Source organism: Phyllostomus discolor, chromosome 6, assembly GCF_004126475.2.
Source record: "Phyllostomus discolor isolate MPI-MPIP mPhyDis1 chromosome 6, mPhyDis1.pri.v3, whole genome shotgun sequence".
NCBI classification, from domain to species: domain Eukaryota; kingdom Metazoa; phylum Chordata; class Mammalia; order Chiroptera; family Phyllostomidae; genus Phyllostomus; species Phyllostomus discolor.
In genome coordinates this window covers 64,046,438-64,066,127 of record NC_040908.2, presented here as the reverse complement: position 1 = coordinate 64,066,127, position 19,690 = coordinate 64,046,438, and the positions used below count along the sequence as shown (strand labels likewise).

The window sequence follows — 19,690 nt, the reverse complement described above, 5'->3', positions numbered from 1 at the left end:
CTTCCTCTCTGTCACCCTTCACTCTGTCCTCCATATCTATTAATACATTTCTGTTCTGTTTGTTCACTTATTTTGTTCTTTAAATTTCACAGAGAAGTGAAATCATGTGACATTTGTTTTTCTCTGTCTGACTTACTTCACTTAGCATAATTCCCTCTAGGTCCACCCATGTTTTCACAAATGGTAAGATTTTGTTCTTGTTTTAAGGCTGCATGATATTCCATTGTATATGCAAGTCACTTCTGCTTTATCCACTTGTCTATTGATAGGCAGTTGGGTTCCCTCAGCCTCTCAACTATGGTAAATAATGCCACAGTAAACATAGGGGTATACAGGTCTTGTCGACTTAGTGTTTTGTTGTTTTTTTCAGGCATATGACCAGAAGTGGAATTGCTGAGTCATAAGGTAGTGCTATTTTTTATTTTTCGAGGAAATTCCATAGTGTTTTTCATAGTGGCTGCACCAATGGCAGTCTCACCAACAGGACACATGGGTTCCCTTGTCTCCACATCCTCGCCAACATTGTTTGTTGCTTTATTGACCATAGGCATTCTGACAGGTGTGTGGTGCTCTCTCACTGTGGTTATAATTTGCATTTCTCTGATGATGAGCGATGCTGAGCATCTTGTCACTTTTCTATTGGTCACCAGGACTTATTCTTTGGAGTGTTTATTCAGGTCCACTGATCATTTTTGAATCGGCTTGTTTGTTTTTCTAGTGTTGACTTGTATGGGTTTTTCAGAAAGTTTGGATATTAACCCCCTATGTGACGTATCATTGGCAAATACCTTCTCCCATTGAGTATCTTATCTTTTTGTTTTGCTGATGTTTATTTCTGGCAAAGCCTTTTTCACTTAATGCAGTTTGTTTATTTTTCTTTTCTTTCCCATGCTTGAAGAAATAGATCAGAACAAATATTACTAAGAGACATGTCAGAGAGTTTACTGCATGTGCTATCTTCTAGGATTTTGATGGTTTCAAGTCTCACATTTAAGTCTTTAATCCACCTTGACTTTCTCCTTGTACATGGTATAAACAGGAAGTCTAGCTTCATTTTTAGGTATGGATCTCTCCAATTTTCCAAAAGCCATTCATTGACTGGCATCTCTTTACCCCATTCTATGTTCCTGCTTGCCTTGTCACACATTAATTGACCAGATAAGCCTGGCTTTATGTCTGGTCCTTTCATTATGTTCCATTGGTCTATGTTCTGCTGTGTCAGTACCATGCTTTTTTGAATCCTATGGCCTTAGAGTATAGTTGCTGTCAGGTGATATAACACCTTTAGTTTTGTTCTTCTTTCTCGAGGTTGCTGTGGCTATTTGTGGCTTTTTGTGGTTGCACATAAAGTTCAAGATTATTTGTTCTAGTTCTGTGCAAAATGCCATTTGTTCTGATAAGATTGCTTTGAATCTAGAGATTGTTCTGGGAAGTATGGGGATTTTACCAATCTTAATTCTGCCTTTTCATGAACACAGTAAAGGCTTCCATCTGTTGATACCTTCCCCAGCATCTTTGTCCACTGTCTTATATTTCTCTAAGTACAGGCCTGTACGTCCCTGGTCAAACTTATTTCTAACTGCTTTATTGTTACACAGGATTGTTTTCCTAATTATCTGCTAGTGATTTTTTTTGGTGTATAGAAGCACAGCTGACTTCTGAATATTAATTTTGTATCCTGCTACTTTACAGACTTCATTCATCAGTTTTAGTATTTTTGAAAGACTCTTGAGAGTTCTTTATATAAAGTATTATGTCATCTGCTACAACAACAGTTGTATTTCTCCCATTTTTATTTGGATGCCCTATTTGTTTTAGAAAGATTTTATTTATTTGTTTTTGGGAGAGGGGAAGCGGGGAAGAAAGAGAGGGAAAGAAACATCGGTATGTTAGAGATACATGGATCCGTTACCTCTCACACACCCCCAGTTGGGGACTTGACCTGCCACCCAGGAATGTGCCCTGACTGGGAATCGAACAATTGACCTTTCAGTTCACAGGCCAGCACTCACCCCACTGAGCCACACCAGCCAGGGCTGGATGCCCTTTCTTTCTTCTCTGATTCCTGTTGCTAAGTCTTCCAGTACTATGTTGAATAAAAGGGACACAAGTGAACAGTCCTGTCTTGTTACTGATCTTAAGTAAAAACACATTTAGCTCTTCCCGTTGAGTATGAAGTTAGCTGTGGGTTAGCCGTACACGGCCTTTATTATGTTGAGCTACGTTTCCTTTCATCCCAATTTTCTGAGTGTTCTTAATCACACATGGGGCCGTCGGGGTTGTGTCAGATGTTTTTCTGCATGTGTTCATAGGAGCACATGCCCTTTACCTTTCCTCTGTCTTTAGTGTGGTGCACCGTCTTCACTGATCTGTGTGTATGGAACCAGTGTTGCCTCCCAGCCTTAATCCCACTTGAATTTTCTGTGTGATCCCTGTCACATATTGCAACTTTCATTTTGCTGGTAGTTTCTTGAGGATTTTTGCATCATAAGTTCATCATGGATATTGACCTATATATATCGTATTTTGGTAATGTCTTTGTCCTTTCTGCAATCGGGGTAATGGTGGCTTCTTAAAATGAGCTTGACAGCCTTCCCTCCTCTTGAATTCCTGGGAGAGTTTGAGAAGGACTGGTGTTCCTCCTGCTTTTAATGTTTGACAAATTTCACCTGTGAAGCGATTCCATCCAAGACTTTGTTTGTTGGCAGTCTTTCTGGTTACTGATTTGACTTGATTGGTGTCATTTGTCACTTCTGCACTTGGGTTTCTGATTTTATTTATTTGTGTTTTCTGACTCTTTTTTCTTAATGAGTCTGGGTAAAGTTGTATCAACCTTGTTTATTGTTCCAATGTGGAGTAATTGACACACTCACTAGGAATGTGCGAGACTCCCAAGTCTTCCACATTTAAACACTGGTATTGGTCATCGTTTTTGTAGTAGCCATTCTAGTAGGCGTGCAGTGGTAAACTCTGTGGTTTTAATTTACGTTTCCTATGTCAAATGACCTGAGCACCTTTTCTGTGCTATTTGTCTGCCCAATTATAGTTTTTGGTGAAGCGTTTGTTCAGATCTTTCCCTTATTTCCCAAACTGTGGCTTTTTGCTTACTTTTGGACTTTGAAAGTTCTTTATGTATTCTACATACAAGAATTTTCTTGCAAATACGTTAATTCCTTCGACATCACATATTGTTAGCCACTGTTCCAGCATGATTTGTTGGCAACAGTCTCATTCCTTCCCTTTGAGTCACCTTGGAACCTTTATTCGAAATCCCTTGAGCAGAGACATCAAGGTTTATTTCTTAGAGTTTCTATTCTGTTCCATTCATCCATACTGGTATGTCTAACTTTATTCCAGGCACACACTCGTGATTGCTCTAGCTTTATAGAAAGACTTGAAGTCAGGTAGTGTAGGTCCTCCAATTGGTCCTATGATTTCAGGTTATTGTCCTCAAAGAATAAAGTAGAAAATATTACTTAATCCTCTGTGTTCTGAAATGCTTATATACAATTGGGGATGTTTTTCCCTAAAATACTGAGCAGAAAGTATCAGTGTAGCTTTCAGGGGCTGATATTCCCTTGTGGAAAATTATGAAGAAAATTGTAAAGTGAAGCTAAACTGTATGGACATTCAGAGGACTTAGTAACCCCCAGAGTAGACAAAATGTATTAAAAGGTAGAACCTGAAATCATAGCAAGAAAATGCTGCCCCACGAGAGTACCATAAGTCAATATCCTTCGTGAATATAGAGGAAGATTCATTTAAAAGTATTGGCCAATATCTTTATTTGGTGTGGATCAGGGGATTGACTGAGTGCCAGCTTGTAAACCAAAAGGTCACCAGTTCGATTCCCAGTCAGGGCACATGCCTGGGTTGTGGGCCAGGTCCCTGGTTAGGGGCCTGAGAGAAGCAACTACACACTGATGTTTCTATCACACATCTGTTTCTCTCCCTCTCTTCCCCTCTCTCTGAAAATAAACAACTAAAATCTTTAAAAAACAAATAATAAAAACATTCGCCCATAAAATTCAAAAATATGTACCCACGATTATGCCAAAAACTAGGGGAGATTGATTCCAGGGATACCTGGTTCTTTCCACATTGAAAACCAACAATAATAAACATACCTGTAGACTGTATCCCTTCTGTCATCACAGACTACGGCCGGCTTCCGGGGCCCTGAGACGGGGCTTTCTAACATCACTGTCAGTGCTCCTGTCACTGGGATGCCTGGATTTCCAGAGCAGCCCAGCCAGGCCCTGCAGCAGTGCATCCATTTCCCTCATCCACTCCTCCCCACGCCCGCCCCCCAATCACACTGAGGCCCCAGACCCCTCTGAGAGACCCTGGCCTCTTCAGGTAATCCCTGTGGCCAGGCCTGGACCAGGCACTTAGCACTGCAGGAGAAACAACCCCTAACTCTCAGCTCATCTGAAGATGCCCCTACCCGTGAGGAATTAGGCTGATGGCATAGCCCTTTGGGCCCCATCGCCCGGCAGAAACAGAGGCTGTGCTGGTTAAAAGGAGTCAGGACCTGTCTGTGACTGAGAGCCACCTGCAGAGAGGCAGGGAAAGGATGGCTGCCACAGACTGCTGGAGGGACCTCTGTTTTTCACTTTACCAGAGCAGCTCTGAAGAGCTGTGAGGAACACCTACAGACAACTGGGTCTCCGTCACAGTAAGAGGGATCCTGATGCACTCAGATAATGTTAGGCGGCTCCCAGCAGCTCAGCAGGAACACGGGACTGGCTGAACTACCAAGCTGCCGGGGTCAGGCTGGGAGTTGGGTGTGTGGCGCTGGGCCTGGGTATCAGGCCAGCTCTGCCTGGGTCCTGTGCTCTTCTGGGAGCATTCTGAGTAGGAGGAGTCAGGAGATTCCAGGTGGGAGAAGCAGGTGAGAGGGTCCAGGGCTCTGCACATTTCCCGGTCCTTCATGTCCCTCTGCCTTGTTTCCATTCACACAGTTCACAGCTCTGGTTTCCCAGGCAGAGAGGTGGGGCCAGAGAGCATTCTGGGCACTGGCCTCATTCTGAACACTTTGGAGACTCGGGGCCCCTTTTTTCTCAATGAGGACTCAGCTGATCTGGTCAGGTTATGGATTCAGGAAAGATTTTAATGTTTCAGTTCCTGCCTTCTCAATGCCACCTGTGTTACTGAGGAATCTCCAGGGGAACAAAAAGACACAGACTGAGAATGAGACTGAGAGGAAGAGAGAGAGACAGAGAGGGAGATAGAGAGAGAAACTTCTTTTAAAGAATTAGCCCACATGGTCATATATGGGATGCTCACAGAGACAGGAGCCCGCAAGGCACTCTGCCCCCCATGAGGATGGGACAGGTGTGGGGTGGTCATGAGGCCCACCCAGGCCTCCCCGCCAGCTGTCTCTCTCTCTCTCCAGGGTCTGCTGCTGGTGCAGCCGGGAACCACACGCTTGGACTTGCCAGGTTGTTTACCTTCATTTCTTTCTTAAGGTCAATGTCATGGGCCATCAAAACAAGCTGAGAAAAGGAGATAAAAGGCAGAAAAATGGAAATCTCTCAGACCAGTGAAAGGCTTGGCTTCCCTTTGGTGAAGAAGAAGAGCGTGTTTATGTTTTCACAAGAACGTGTCCATTTCACCAGGTTCTGATTCAGAGTGCTCTGGGCAAACATGCTGTGATGTGGTCACAGCCCTCATCCAGAGGAAAGCTCAGAAATGGGTAACAGAAGCCAAATGTGAGGATCCCCCAGGGTCCTCCCTGAGCTCTGGGGGTCAGAGTTAATTTGGGCTGTAGCTGGTGCCCTAGGCAGCTCCATGTGGCTTTCTGGCTGTCTGCCTTGGTCTGAGTGGGGTTCTACCCTCAGAGACCAGGGGAACAGGGCCAGGCCCCCAGACCTGGTGCGAAGCAGGGAACCTCCTCTCACCCACGCTGTGTCCTTGGAGAGATCACAGACATCTGCAAACCTGTCCCCTGATGCATACAAAGCTCATGGGGTGGGCAGGAACGATGGAGGGCAGACCCAAGCCCAGGGCTGGCACTGATGCCGCCCCTCCACAGAGACAGCTTGTATTATTGTCACTTTCCAGAAAGTGTCTGTGTGAATTGTTTATGTGATGATGGAAACTCTGCTCCTCTGTAATAAAATTCTGACTTTAAAAATGCCTCAAGGTGCCTCCTTTGGCTTCATTCAGAGGAACTGGGGGTGGGGGGTGGCAAAGACAACATTTAGACAATCAGCTGATCTCTCACACTAATGTTTATTGCCACACTTTGTTTTCCTTTCTTTCAACTTGTCCTCTTTGTCCCAACTTAAGAAAGGTCAGGTTATGTAAAATGAGAATTAGGAGGTTCAACAAAGTCAGTAGCCTTCCTGCCACAGAACTGAAGGTGAGATGGCCCCAGGCTGGATGAGAACTGGGCGTGGGGCCCCATAGAAGAGAAGCCGGGTCAGAGAGAAAGGGAGACTGCCCCCTGGGGCTGCCTGGGCAGAGGGTCAGTGGAAGAGGCTCCTGGGATGGCAGGGAGGGAGGTAATGGGTGGACCTGCTGCCACGGGGGTGGGGCGCTGGGTACCTGGCAAGAGCAGCCCTGGCTCTGAGAGGAGCAGAGAGGTCCATGACCCTGGAAGGACACTCAAGTTCAGAGAGGTCATTGTCAGGAGCTCAGAGGGACTGACCTTGGCATTCCTCCTGAGGAGGAATTGAGGCCACTGGGCCTGGAAGATCAGAAACCATAGAGACCTTGGCTCCTCGAAGAACTGCAGAGGGGGTCCGGTGGGTCCTGAGTGGGGGTGCAGTGTTGGCTGAATGGGGACAGAAAGGGACAATGGCTAGTGCTGAGTGAGGGGACAGTGTCATCCCTATGCTAAAGCCACAGGCAGCCAAACCAAACTGATGTGGCCACTTTATTTTTATCCAATCCCTCGAGAGGTATGTAATCGTCCACTGCCAAAGTAGACAGGGTGTGCAGGTGCCACTGGGAAGCCATCTGCATGGGGACCTTAATGGGTTTTCTCTGAGAAGCCAGGGGGCCAGGGTGGGAGTCCCATGCAAGGGACAGGCTGAGCAATGTCCCACCCCCTCCTCAGTGCTGCCTAGTACCACTCCTCCAGGTCCTCCTCCAGGTCCTCCCTTCGGCACTCCTCTGAATACTCCTCTGAACACTCCTCTGAGCACTCCTCTAGGAACCCAGGTAGATTCTCTTCCAGGTACTCCTCTCTACTGCCATGCACTTTCACACAAGGTGATTCTCAAGGAGGCCCCTGGGCATGTGGGCTTCCAGGCGTGGGCCAGGAGCGAGGCTTCTCTGAGGCGGTGCACACCTCAGTGAGCTCTGCCAGCTCCACTGGCTCAGAAGTCAACAGCAGGTTTGAAAGGGGAGGAGTCTCATTGAAAGGAGAAGCGTGCTGGAAACACTGGCTGTGAACTCAAGGGATGGAGAAAGGTAATTGACTTTTGCTGGTTTTATTCAGGCAGGAGGGGCTTTCCATCCACATTCAACCTCCAATAAACCCTCCCAGGCTCAGGGACGTTGTGCCGAGTCCTCAGATTTGGAAGAGCCAGGACTGATGCTCGGGGGCCACGTGCACCCAGACTGGTGAGCGTTCCGCCAGACAGCCCTCTGTGGGGTTGCAGTCAGTCAGTGTCCTGGGGGAGGTGAGCGTAGTGAGCCTCGGGGTCAGAGGGAGCACCTGTGTGCGGTTCCTGCAGCTTGTGCGAGGGGCCCCAACTCACTACGTTTCTCAGTCTTTGTCTTTCCGACTCCAGAATGGGCCAAAAACACCAGTCTCATTCAAGCATTCATTCACCAGGAATTTACCAAGCCCCTGCCACAGTACAATGTGTTCCAGGTCCTTGGGCAATGGAAGTAGAAACACACAAAACCTGACCAGGACCCATCCCCACCCTCAAGGGTGCAGTGGACCTGAGAGACAAAAGTAAAACATGAAGATTTAATGCGCACTATGTTGTCGGGGAGTGATGAATGCCAAAGGTTTTGTCCGGGGGTCACAGCACGTGCCCCTGGGAAACATGGCTTCTGCACCCAGAGATCCCCTCAGGGCGGGAAGGAGACTGGTGACCCCTGCAGGTGGCTGCTCTGGACTCGGGGCCACCAGCAGAACCCGGTCTCAGCTCACAGGGAAGGCACCGTGAGCCTCGGTAAGGAGGCTGAGTTTTCAAAGGAGCCCAAGGGCAGGAGGTCCGCACTCAGCTCTCTGCCCAGGGCTGGGACCCTGGCCAGTTCCCAGGGGCTGTGGGGAGGGCTGTGTGGGACATCATCACACAGGTATGCAGACGCCGTGGGCACGGATGGGTAGTGGTCAACAGCCCCCAGGGGGCCATGGGTGGCTCTCCTGGTAGGAAGGGCCCCAGGTAATGGAACCTTGAGGGGGCACCTCACCATTTGATTGGTGACAGGTCACAAGGGAATTTAGAATTCTGGTAACCAAGCACCCCTAACTGCTCACTTGACTGCAAACAGTTAAGAGAGAAGGATGATTCCTTGGTGTTTCCCGACTTCCCGAGGCTCTGGGCAGAAGAAAGCCCAGAGTCTCACTTGTTTTAGGCGTTGGCACAGACCTCGCCTCAGACACCTCTCAGCCTCTGGCCCCAGGCACCCTCAGGTAACAGAGGGCAGCCCAGGGCAGGCCATTCCAGTCCAGGCCCCAGCTGGGACCCACACGGGCAGCCACCCGCCCCCTCCCTCCCATCCTGCCTGTGTGAGTGTGTCTGGTGTGCTGAGGGAAAGTGTGGGAGGAGGGGCACTCACCCTGGGCCAGAGCAGAGTGTTAAGGGTTGAAAGCCTGGTGGGTCGGTCATGTTCATTGCCCAGCTCATGGCTGGCAGGATGGGAAGCTGAGTGCTGGGGCCCTGGCTCCCCTGCCCCCTAGTTCATCGGGAGTCCTCATCCTGTCATCGTGTCCCCTCACTGGTTGGGGGTCTTTCCCTCTGCGTCTGCTGTCGGGAGCAGAACTCGGGGTGGGCGTCTGCCCCAGGGGCCGGGCCCAGGGAGGCCCCTGGTGCCTCCTGGTCTGGGACCCGGCTCTGTCTTCCTAGAGCTCCACCCCAGACATCGTGGAGGAGCTGGCTGAGGGGTTGCCTGACACCATCGACCGGTACGTTGGACAAGAGGGCCTGGCCAGGAACCCCATCCAGTGCCGGTCTGAGGTGAGAGTGGGCCCACACCCAGGACCCCAGGCTGACTGGGGTGGGACTAGAAGCCAGACTCAAATCTGGGGCCTCAAACCTTTCAAAGGACTACTTCCCTCATAACATCTTTGCCTCTAATCCTCCTGACCCGATTCCTGGCAGGGAAGGAGCATGAATACAGTTTTACCATTTGCGTTGGAACCACAGAGCAAACAAAATCCTTGCTGTCTCTGCATTGCACTCCTTTCGGTTGTTTCACTGCCTGCCCAGGCACCCTGGGGACCAGCCAGCTCCAGGGTCCTTGCAGACCTTCCCAGAGCCTTACGTACCATCACTCTTGATAGGGTGGTTTGCACAAAAATACAGGAGGCGGGAGTGTGGTATGGGGTACACTTCCTGCAATCTGTATCCTCACGAAGCACAGGGAACCGCTGTAGGCCGGCAAGGTGAGGGGCGGTGGCCGTATTCATCTCCATAAAATTTCATGAAGGAGGTGATTGTCTGCAGTGATTCAGCCTTTCCCTGCTGACAGGATTCAGTTGTGCTGTCTCTTCAGCAGGGCTGATGGGACATCCCCACTGTGCCCTGAGGGACTGGGTACCACTTTGCTAGGCCTGCCATTACACAGAGGCACAAGTTCTGGGGGGAAGCTTCCTGAGCCTACAGGGATAGCTCAGGGCCCAGCTCTATCTCTGCAGAGCTCCACCCAGGACATCGTGGAGGCGCCAGGCCATGGGCCCAACTACACCACACTCTGGGCCAAGGGGCAGGTGCAGCGGGCCAACAACACCATCCAGCGCAGGTCTGAGGTGAGAGCTGGTCCAGAGCGGTCTCTGCATCCAGGACCCCACGACAAGCAGGGAGGGACAAGAATACTGACTCAAATCTGGGGGCCACCTGAGACCCTGCAGAGCGTCCCCACTGGAGACTCCCACAGTCCCATGCACACCCCATCTGGACCTCCACTCATCCCACCAGCTCCAGGGGTGGTAGAGACACTCCTCGCATAGTTGAAGGAATATTGGAGAAAAAAGTGCGTTGTTTCCCTCACAGCAGAGCATGAGCACATCTGCATTTTGCTGTTTCTTGTCTTAACTACTGGGCCCAGGGATGCCGGGGTCAGTCAGCGCCACTGTCCTTGCAGACCGTCTCCAAGTCTGCACATCCTCACACGTGTCGTCATGGTTTACACACGCACGAGGGGAGGGTGGGAGGAAGCTCTTCTATATGGTTCTCTGCTGCTCATCATCCTCACAACATATGACAAGGCCTAGCCAGGCCTGGAGCTGTGGCTTCACGAATGTTCTTACTGTTTTGTAAGGGAGGACCTTGGCCTCAGCGATGCAGCCTCTCAGTGCTGTTGGGCCCCGACAAACTCAATTCAGTGCCATTTCAGCAGTGCCTCGGGAGACACTGAAGTGTGTACGGGGGGACTGCGTCAGTTTGCTCGGGCTGCCAGGACCCAGGACCACGACAGGAGGCGTGAACCACTCACATTCCTTTCCTCACAGTTCGGGAGGCTAGACGGTAGAGTGGAGCGTGTCGGCTGGGCTGCCTTCTCCAGAGGGGCCTCTGCTTGGCTGGCAGATGGCTGTCTGCCATCTCTGAGTCACATGGACTCCCCTCTGTGCTCCACGTGTCCTCCTCACCTCTTCAAAGGACACCAGTCACACCGCATCAGGTCCCATGATGCAGTGAACTCAAACTTCACTCCTTCCTGAAAGACCCTAAGTCCTAACACAGGCAGGCAGTGAAGTTCCACAGGTTACAAAGTCATGGAATTGGAGGGACACAATTCACCCCGATATATACTGTCCCCAGGTGGAGATATGTGCCCAGGGATGGGACTGTTGGTGGAAGGACATGCACATGTAAAATTTAACAGTTGCAGACAGATTCCAAATGGAAGAGGCTGCAGCAGCGACAGTGCCAACAGCCGTTGCTCAGGGTAGCTGCTGCCTTGCGCCCAGCCTGGCCTGGGGATTTCTCACTCTTGTGGGTTCTGACCCATCTGATGCCAAGCTGTCCATGGCAATCCCAGCGTTCCTTGACTTGTGATCCCCTCCCTAGTACTTTGAGTCACCTCTCAGGTTTTCACCTGCCACATGGATTGCTCCTTCCCGAGGCTGCTGCCCAGATGCCTGCCTGTGATTGGCTCTGTCCAGACTGGAGTCTCCAGGCATTTCCCCCTTTGCGGAATCTGGGACCTTTACAGTGAGGGTCTCAAATACCCTTTCAAGTCAATGGAGGAGGAATTAAGTGTCTGTTTTGAAGTCCCTGCCTTTCATGGGCCGTGTCTACCTTGTGCACTATGTCTAAACTGGGGAGGGGCAAGCTTCCCCAGACACTTTGCATCCATGCCAGACGTCTGAGGTAGGTGGAGGCAACGTCACCCAGGACTGTTCCGGGTTCTGACCTGCAAGTCCCTGAGAAGCCACGTGACATCCCGAAGCCTCTGTGTTCTCATCTCTGTGCCAGAGCTGTGTGTTGAGGACTCGTGGGGACGACACTCTTAATACAGACTCAATGCAAGGAGGATTGACGTTCTTCTTCTTTAAAAAATGCCTAGAAAGTACAACTGAACACCCATACCCCTCTCCCACCCACCAAACTTTAATGGTCGTTTTACAACCCACAAGTGTTTGGGGAGGGCACACCTGTGTCTCTCCTTTCCATGTCCCTGAGGGCCCGGGAGTTCCTGGGTGAGCTTGAGACGGACCTCAGTCCTCCTGGTGAGTCATGGTGATGCCGCTGACTGTGTGTCCCTCCTTTGTCCCACTCAGGGTGCACCCGAGTTAACACCTGACCTGCGGGAGGCCTGCAGGATGCGGGCCCTCCGGGGAGGCACCCTGGAGAAGGTGACGGAGCTCATGGTTCCAGCTTTCCTGGGTGGATACGCCCGCCACATCTCCACCTTCGTGTCCACCCACCCGGCCTTCTCCACAGCCCAGTGCTTCCTGGACCTACTGCTTACTGGGTGAACCCACGTCCCCTCTTTGGCACAGTGCTGACTCTGCCCACCGCTAGCTTTGTGTCTTGGAGAGGTCCCAAGTCTGTCTGAGCCTCAGTGTGCTCCTCTGAAAATGGGGTGGTACACAATAAACCGCACAGGTGTTTCAAGTGCCTACTTTGGAGACCAGCCTTGGCAGGTCCTAGCAGCTGCCCGGCTCTGCACAAAGGGCTGGGCACCCTGTGGTTCTTCATGGCACTTACTTCTCTCACCTGCATGAAATGTCATCAGCCTCGCCCATCAGTGGCCTGTGGCATTTCTGAGTTTGGAAAGGCACATGGAAAACAATCTGTCAAGGAGTTTGGAATCCACTTAGCTGAAATTTGTCTTTGTCTCTGGTGTAGCCAGATTAGGGTTCTCTGGGTAGCCAGGGGCCCCAGGTCCGCTCAGACCTCTGGGATGGTTCTGGTCCAACTACATATGCTTGGCAATGTGTTTTAAGTGCTGACCCCCAGCAGGCACATTTGAAGACACTTAGGGTAACTGAATGAATGAATGGAGCAGACATGATCCCTAGGCCTCGCTTGTAGTGAGTGAATGAGACAGTCACACTAGACATCATTTGCAGGTCCTTTCCACCAGCCAGACCTGACTGCATACGGGTCTACTCGACGTCTGGTGGCCTACATCCTTATAATGACCAGGGAGACACCCCACACGACCAGATGAAACAGTGAGTGGCCTTGGGGACCAGAAGGAGGGCCTCCTGATTGTGCAAAGTGGGGACTGTAGTTGGACAGGGCCTGGCAGAACTGTGATATTACAGGTCTGCTCATTCCCAAGGGTGGGCTCAGCTCTGGTGGCTTCCACTCCTGGAGGTCAGGGGTCAAGGAGACTTGTGGATGGGGTCCCAGTCCTCTTACAACCAGAGGAAGGCTGGGACGAGTTGTGCTCTAGAGCCCCTTCTGTACCAGAGACCCATCCCGCTCTGCCTGCTGTTCTCCACATCCATCTCACCTGACCCCCGCTGGCAGGCTCAGAGCAGGATTGTGGTGAGCAGGCTGCTCACAAGTGTGTCTCAGTCCTCAGTCCAGATGCCCAGGTGCATGGAGGGTGGGGGTGGCCCGGGTACAGCACCTTCGGGAGAACTGTCAGTGGGAAGAAGAGACCACACACACTCTGTGTTCAGCCTGCTGGGTCACCAGGACTGCTGTTCCCAGGACAACCACAGGAGTCCAGGGTGGCATGGGGCCGTCCCCAGGATGGGCAGGGGCAGGCATGAAGTCCCAAGTTTAAGCAAGGGTGCCATGGGAGGGTGTGTGGAAGGAAAAGCCAGGAATCTGACTCTGCTGCCCACCTACCTCCCCCAGGACCCTTACTTCTGTGTGGGGACGCTGGCCACACCAGATAAGACACTTGGGCCAGCCTCTGCTGAATCCCTGGCTCATTGTGAGGCAGGCCTTTGTGGAGGTCAGCTTCCCTGCTGCAAACCTGGTGAGCCTCACCCAGACGCTTCGGCTAGAGCAGGAGCGTCCAGAGTCCAGTGAGGCAGGGCTGGAAGGTGAGGGGACTGCAGTCTTGGGAGGTGATCAGGACTGGGAGCTGCGGGCGGGAGTGGAAGGCCAGAGCTCCCTTGAAAGCAGTGGCTCCTTTCCTGTCTCTGGAAAGGCATGGAAAACTCAGGCGTGTGTATGAACCTGTCTCTTTTCCCTGCCCCAGATCCTCCTCCACAGCTCCTGAGCACTCCAGTGCCACTGGAAGGGCCCGTCCTGGGCTCGGATCCTGCCCCAGCCGAGCTAGTGCCGGAGCCAGTGTCACCTCCGCCTGCCCCTCCACCAGGCCTGGGGCAGGCACCAACCCCACCTTCAGCCCCAGGGCCACCTCATGAGCTGGAGCCAGCTGGACCGCCCGCTCCACCCCCAAGACCACACACCCCAGGGGCTGTGACCACTAAGCCCCTTGTAAGGGAGGAGAAGCAGAACATCCTGACCTTCCCTCCCAGGCTGGTGGCAGAGCAACTGACAGGGATGGACGTGGTGAGCACTGGGCCTCTGAGGATGGGGGACAAGCCTTCCCTGTGCTGTCAGCACCCCCCACCTGCCTGCTCCTGGCCCACACTCCCGTGACCTGGATACAAATCACAGCATCAGCACAGACCAGGTGCTGGGTCCTGGGTGACTTTGCCAATGCCTAAGCCTCCCCTGCCCACCTGTGGACAGTGTGTGTGGACACTCACAGGGCCTGCTGCTCAGAGTGTAGCATCACACAGAAAGCTGGCTGGGTCCTGGCCCATTAGGTGAGGAGGGGATCTCCCTGGGGCAGCCAGGTACATGGACGGACCATTCACTTGCCCAAGAGACTCAGTAGCCTCAGCCAGGATTAGGCACCAGATGCATACTTAAGTCCAAGGGACACAGACAAACAAAGCCCATGGTTGTAGCGGCCACAGGGGAGAGTGCACTGAACAGGAATTCGGAGCTCAGCGCTGACCAGGATGCTGGGAGATGCCCCCTTTGGATGAGCACACTAAGCTGCTTTCTGGAGCCCAGAGTCAGTGAGGACGGGCTGGGGAAGATGCTCCTGCCCCTTCCCCACCACACTTGGGTCCTGGGTCATCCAGTGCTGGCTGCCCTCAGTGGACAGAGAATGAATCCCAGGGACACCAGAAGGCTCAGGCCACATCCTCAGCTTCCAGAGCTTTTATTTTCACTAGTGTGATCCTGTCAGGGGACTGGGGACACTGAGCTAGGGTGGGGCAGGGCTGGGTGACACTCCCCTTCCTCCCCAGGAGCTGTTCAAGCAGGTGCTGCCCCACCAGTGCCTGGGCTCCGTCTGGCCCCCGAAGAACAAGCCCGGAAGACAGCACCGGGCACACACTGTCAGTGCCACCATCACACAGTATAACTCTCTGGTCTCCTGCGTGGTCACCACCTGCCTGGGGGACCCAAGCATGAAGGCCAGGGACAGGGCCAAAGTGGTGGAGCACTGGATCAAGGTGGCCCAGGTATGTGCTGGGAGGCCCAGCAGAGCACCTCTCCCGAGCCTTAGAAAGTGCCTCTCCTGCAGGACCAGCTCTCAGGGTTGAGGTCTGAGGTCTGAGCCCCAGCACACTTACTAGGTCCTTAGTGTCAGGGGCACGCTGACCTGACTCTCAGGTCCCAGAAGTGGGAGGTTCACTTCCTAGCTGGCTCCTCCCCTGGGCTGAGCTAAGATCCTCCTCTCAGTGAGTGTTGGCCTTTGGGGCCTAAAGGGGCCCACCCAGAGCATCTGTCCCACCCAGGAGGGCTGTCCCTGGGGGGCACTGAAGGGAGAAATCCAGCCCCCACCTCACAGCTCATCTCTTCCCTCCCCAGGAGTGCAAGACCCTGGGGAACATGGCTTCACTGCACGCAATAGTATCGGCCTTCAGGAGCGTGCCACTCCACCGGCTAAAAAAGACCTGGGAGAAAGTTTCCCGGTATGTAGGCCCCTCCCCATGAGAGGACGGACGGTGAGGTGCCTCCCATATGTCTCCCAATGTCCCCTCAGCAGCTGCCAGCTCCTGGGAGGAGCCCACCCTGCTGACACGGACTGGGTGGTTGGGTGAGGTCTCTGAGCTTTCCCTGGCACCTCAGGGTGACAGACAGAGCAAGAAACACCTGGAGAGGTTTCAAGTGTTTCTAGCAAAATGATCCTGTGCCCAGTTGACCCAAACCTTGTTAAAGCAGAGCTGCTCAACAGAAATGGGAATGGAAGACCAGGTGGCCCATAGGGGGGCCCCGCCCAGTCCCCCAAACACCTCCCTGCTCACAGGACCCAGGGAAAACCCTCACCAGGGAGTTTACAACCTTAGATAGTCAGAAGCAGTTTGCCCTTAACTACTCTCCCCCGTTCTTCCTCAACGTGTCTTTCCCTCTCCCACACCCTCAGGAGGAGCACAGTTATGCTGAGAAAACTCTTTCAAGACGTGGATGGGATGACCACCAAGCAGCTCAGGAACATAGAGCCCAGGCTGGAGGTGTGGAAGGGAGCAGGGTGTGAGGGGCTGGACTGTGTGGGATGGGCTCTTTTTGCTGCTTTGTCACTTCAAGATTCTCTGAAAATGACCATGCTATGCGTCTGATTAACAGAAGAGGGGAGCTGTGTGGTCCATAGGGCAGGTGGGGCAGTGTAAGGGGCAGGAGGCCCGGGTCACAGCATGAACGTGGTGGAGGCTGGGCAGCTCCAGCACAGGGGTGCCGGCCCTGGCAGACTGAGTGGGTCTCTGGCTTCCGGCTGCAGGGCCAGTCCAGGCTGTCGGGTAGGATGGGTGGATGGGGTCCCTCCTTGCCTAAACCAGCCCAGCGTGTCCTCAGGAAGCCAACCCCCTGGGCTCCTTCAGTCTTCACCACCTCTCCAAGAGGAGGGCACCCCGCCTGCCCCGGGGACAGGCACTGCAGGGACTCCAGCCCGCCAGGTGCACCAAAGGGCTGCTGGGCCTCAGTCCCGACTGCAGGACCAGAGATGGAGAGGAGTGCACTCTGTGACTCCCTGCTGTGCCCCGGAGCTCTCACTGCTAGTCAGTCAGAGTCAGGGTTCTCCCCCAGCGCCCAGGGGGTGGCAACTCGGGCCAGATGGCGTCTGAGAGGTGTCTGGGGCACTGACGGATTCTCAGTGCATCCTTCCTGAACAGACCTCAGAAGCTTCCTATCAAGGACCAGTCAAGGTGTCCTGTCATCCCCTACCCTGCCAGACACTGGGGGACCTTTAGGGTGCCGTCCTGAGTGGATGCAGAAAGACTGCTGTGTGAGGGAGGGTCCTGGGCTCCCTGGGGGGGTGGAGGCTGGTATGGCCTCGGTCGCAGCCTGCTAGGCACAGAACCGGTGGGGTGGGGCAGGCAGGATGTGCTCAACCAGGATGCGGGGACACCTGTGCATCCCGGGCTCCGCCCAGATGGGAGCGTGGGCACAACCTGAGCTCTGTTTCGTTGCGGAGGCTTGGGTGAGGTGCGGGCAGCCTGGGACAAAGCCGTCATCTCAGGAGGCTGGAGGCACAGGAGGCCTCTCCTTGGTGGGTCCCTGAGCCAGTCACTGTCCCCTGTTGGTCCCTGTGTCCTCGGGAGTGAAATGGGGGCTGACCATCCGGCACTGCAGGCCTCCCAGGGTGGTCATGAGGGTCATGGGCAGGAAAGGACTGTGCAGAGCTCTCTGCCCCGGTCCACCCCGAGGGTGGAGGGCAGAGAACATGCCAACAGGAGTATGACCCTGAGTCCTCAAGAGAGCCCCTGAGCTGGGTGGAGCTCTCACCCTTCCAGAGGTGGAAATGGGCTCAGGGAGGCCAGGCCTGGGCCCAGGTCCTCACACCAAGTGAGGGTCGTGGCTGGGAGTGTTCTGGAGTCAGAGCATGCTGGGGGCAGAGCAGCTTCGGTACCAGCCGACTGGGGTCAGTTGTTCAGGGTCTGGGGTGAGGAGTTTTGGGGTGACTTGGGGTGAGGGCAGTATGGCCTCAGTGACCCTGTCCTGACCTTGGCAGAAGCGGCCCTCCAGGTTTGCCACTCTGCTGATGCACCTCCGGGGAGCTCTGAAGAGGCCGCAGAAGAAAGTGAGTGAGCCCATCTGGGGGGCTCCAAGGGGTCAGAGGAGAGGGGGCTCTGCCCTCCCAGCTGGAGGCCTCTAGGGCAAAGAAGGAGGCCTTTCTTCTGCAGCCCCACCTCCTGCACCTGCAGACCCTGAAACCCTCCCCTAGCAAGTGACCAGAAGGAGGGCCTGGCAGACATGGGTGCAGGGTGGCCCTTGGGGGTGGGCCTGGGCCTGGGCCCTCAGACCCTGTGATTTGCCCAAAGTGGGTCCTGAGATTGGATTAGGAGGAGCCTGGTGTTGGAGCATGAGGGAAGGGGGAACTGAGGGGAGGCTGGAAGGGTCCTGGGCTGCTGCCTGTGGGAACCTGGGGGTGGGGCCAGAGGCTGAAGGGGGGAGCCTGTCAGGGGAGGGTCTGTGGGGGCACCTGAGAGCAGGAGCTCATGCCCCCCTCACCCCGACTGCCCAGTGTGTCCCCTTCCTCGGATTATATGTCAGTGACCTGGGGATGCTGCACACTGCCATACAAGACTACCCTGAGGTTTGTGCCCTGGGGCCCTGGCTGGGGTGACCAGGATTGATATTTGGGGAGGAGAATGCCCCACCTCAGTCCTCAGCCCTGAGCTCAGAGCACAGCCACCCCTGGGAGCGGGGGCAGCATGCCCATCACAGGGATCCATCCACGTCCCCTCTCCTCTGGAGCCCAGAGCCTGTGCTGAGTCCTAGTCCTGTGTTTGTGTGTGTCCAGGGCCCCTGGGACCTGACCTAGAGTCACCTGAGAAAGTGTGGGCATGGGGGCGGTCATGGCTGGGGGACTCTTTCTGATGGACTTTGGCTGTCTGCCTTCCAGGGACACGTGAAATATTTAGCAAAGAAGAGGAAGGTGAGTAGCTGTGACACTCCCTGTGTGGCAGGGGAGGGAACAGGGATTCAGAGACACCCTGGCCAGCACACTACTGGGCTCCATCCCCTGCATGTGACATTTACTGGGAGAATCTGAGAATGGAAGTAGGGGACCTTTCCAGGTGGTGGCTGGGCATAGCAGGATGGCATCAAGGATAACTTCCAGCAGGAGGGGCTGGCAAGGCCCACTTATGAGCACAGGCAGGGCCTGGTGGAATTCGGGGGAGAAGGGCACTGTGTGTGCAAAGGCCCAGGAGCAGTCCCCTGCCCCACCCTCACCCCCTGCTCTGCCACTGTCTGCATCTTCCCCCTCCCTCGGGCCCCAGGAACTCAAAGTGTTGGAGGAGATCGTGCTCCTGCAGCAGGCTGCTCAGCTCTACAGCATAGAGCCCGAGGAGCGATTCGGGGCCTGGTTCTGGGCCCTGGAGCGGCTCAGCGAGAAGGAGAGGTGAGGCCGGGCAGGACGATGGGCGAGGGCGGGGGTGGACTCCCCTGCTGGCCAGTCCAGACAACCTGTGTCTGTGGCTCCCTGCTCAGCCCCAGACCTTGTGCTGTAGCATCTCCTGGGGCACCTGACACGAGAAGGACACTGAGGTGTGGCTCCTGGAGCTCACAGGTGTCTCTCTGTCCTGTAGTTACACCCTGTCCTGCCAGCTGGAACCCCGGTCCTAGTTGGCCTGCACAGCACTCAAGGCCAAGAACATCAGGCCGTGGTCTGAGGGTCCCAGGGGGGCGGTTGCGACCTCATCATCACCAGCGGGGACGCAGCTGGGACTCCAGGGTCCCTGGGCCAGCTCCTTCTGCTCTAGGTGGAGAACGCCATTGGAGGCTTCTTTTGAATGTGCCCTGAAAGTCAGGAGGGAGGGAAAACACCCCCACCTACCTCACAATTTCTCCCCAAGGCCTATTTGTCCATGGGAGGGGCGATGTTTATTTATTTAAGCAGGATTTGGAGACCTCCATTGGCAAAAACCCCAGGGGCACAGACTTCTGTGTTTATAAGTCAGACCCCCTGGCTGGGAGAGCACACTGTCCCTTTGCACTGAATATGGTGCTTCTAGGCCGAAATTTGTGGACAGCAGGACCAGTAAATGGCAGGGTCCTATCCAGACAGCATAAATGATACAAAAGAAAATGGAGTCACTAATGGCAGCAAGATGCTGCCCTTCAGCCTG

At 53.9% G+C, this 19,690-nt stretch overlaps 2 protein-coding genes across 2 annotated transcripts; both read left to right on the top strand.

Annotated features, from left to right (window-relative positions):
- The first annotated feature begins 14,808 nt into the window (after positions 1-14,808).
- Positions 14,809-17,909, top strand: LOC118501517 (ral guanine nucleotide dissociation stimulator-like). Its single transcript, XM_036030231.1, has 4 exons — positions 14,809-15,082; positions 15,432-15,535; positions 15,988-16,075; positions 17,569-17,909. Exons 1-4 carry the CDS (start codon positions 15,029-15,031, stop codon positions 17,710-17,712), a joined length of 390 nt encoding a protein of 129 aa, XP_035886124.1. The 5' UTR covers positions 14,809-15,028; the 3' UTR covers positions 17,713-17,909.
- Positions 17,910-18,120: 211 nt separating this feature from the next.
- Positions 18,121-19,220, top strand: LOC118501439 (ral guanine nucleotide dissociation stimulator-like). The gene is made up of 4 exons (XM_036029965.1): positions 18,121-18,153; positions 18,382-18,495; positions 18,842-18,963; positions 19,151-19,220. Exons 1-4 carry the CDS (start codon positions 18,121-18,123, stop codon positions 19,185-19,187), a joined length of 306 nt encoding a protein of 101 aa, XP_035885858.1. The 3' UTR covers positions 19,188-19,220.
- Positions 19,221-19,690: the final 470 nt, after the last annotated feature.

Coding starts and splice junctions, on each gene's coding strand:
- LOC118501439 (XM_036029965.1), top strand. CDS start 18,121: ATGCTGCACACTGCCATACAAGACTACCCTGAG. Junction 18,154..18,381: donor CCATACAAGACTACCCTGAG/GTTTGTGCCCTG, acceptor GACCTGACCTAG/AGTCACCTGAGAAAGTGTGG. Junction 18,496..18,841: donor ATTTAGCAAAGAAGAGGAAG/GTGAGTAGCTGT, acceptor CTCGGGCCCCAG/GAACTCAAAGTGTTGGAGGA.
- LOC118501517 (XM_036030231.1), top strand. CDS start 15,029: ATGAAGGCCAGGGACAGGGCCAAAGTGGTGGAGCACTGGATCAAGGTG. Junction 15,083..15,431: donor ACTGGATCAAGGTGGCCCAG/GTATGTGCTGGG, acceptor TTCCCTCCCCAG/GAGTGCAAGACCCTGGGGAA. Junction 15,536..15,987: donor ACCTGGGAGAAAGTTTCCCG/GTATGTAGGCCC, acceptor CCACACCCTCAG/GAGGAGCACAGTTATGCTGA.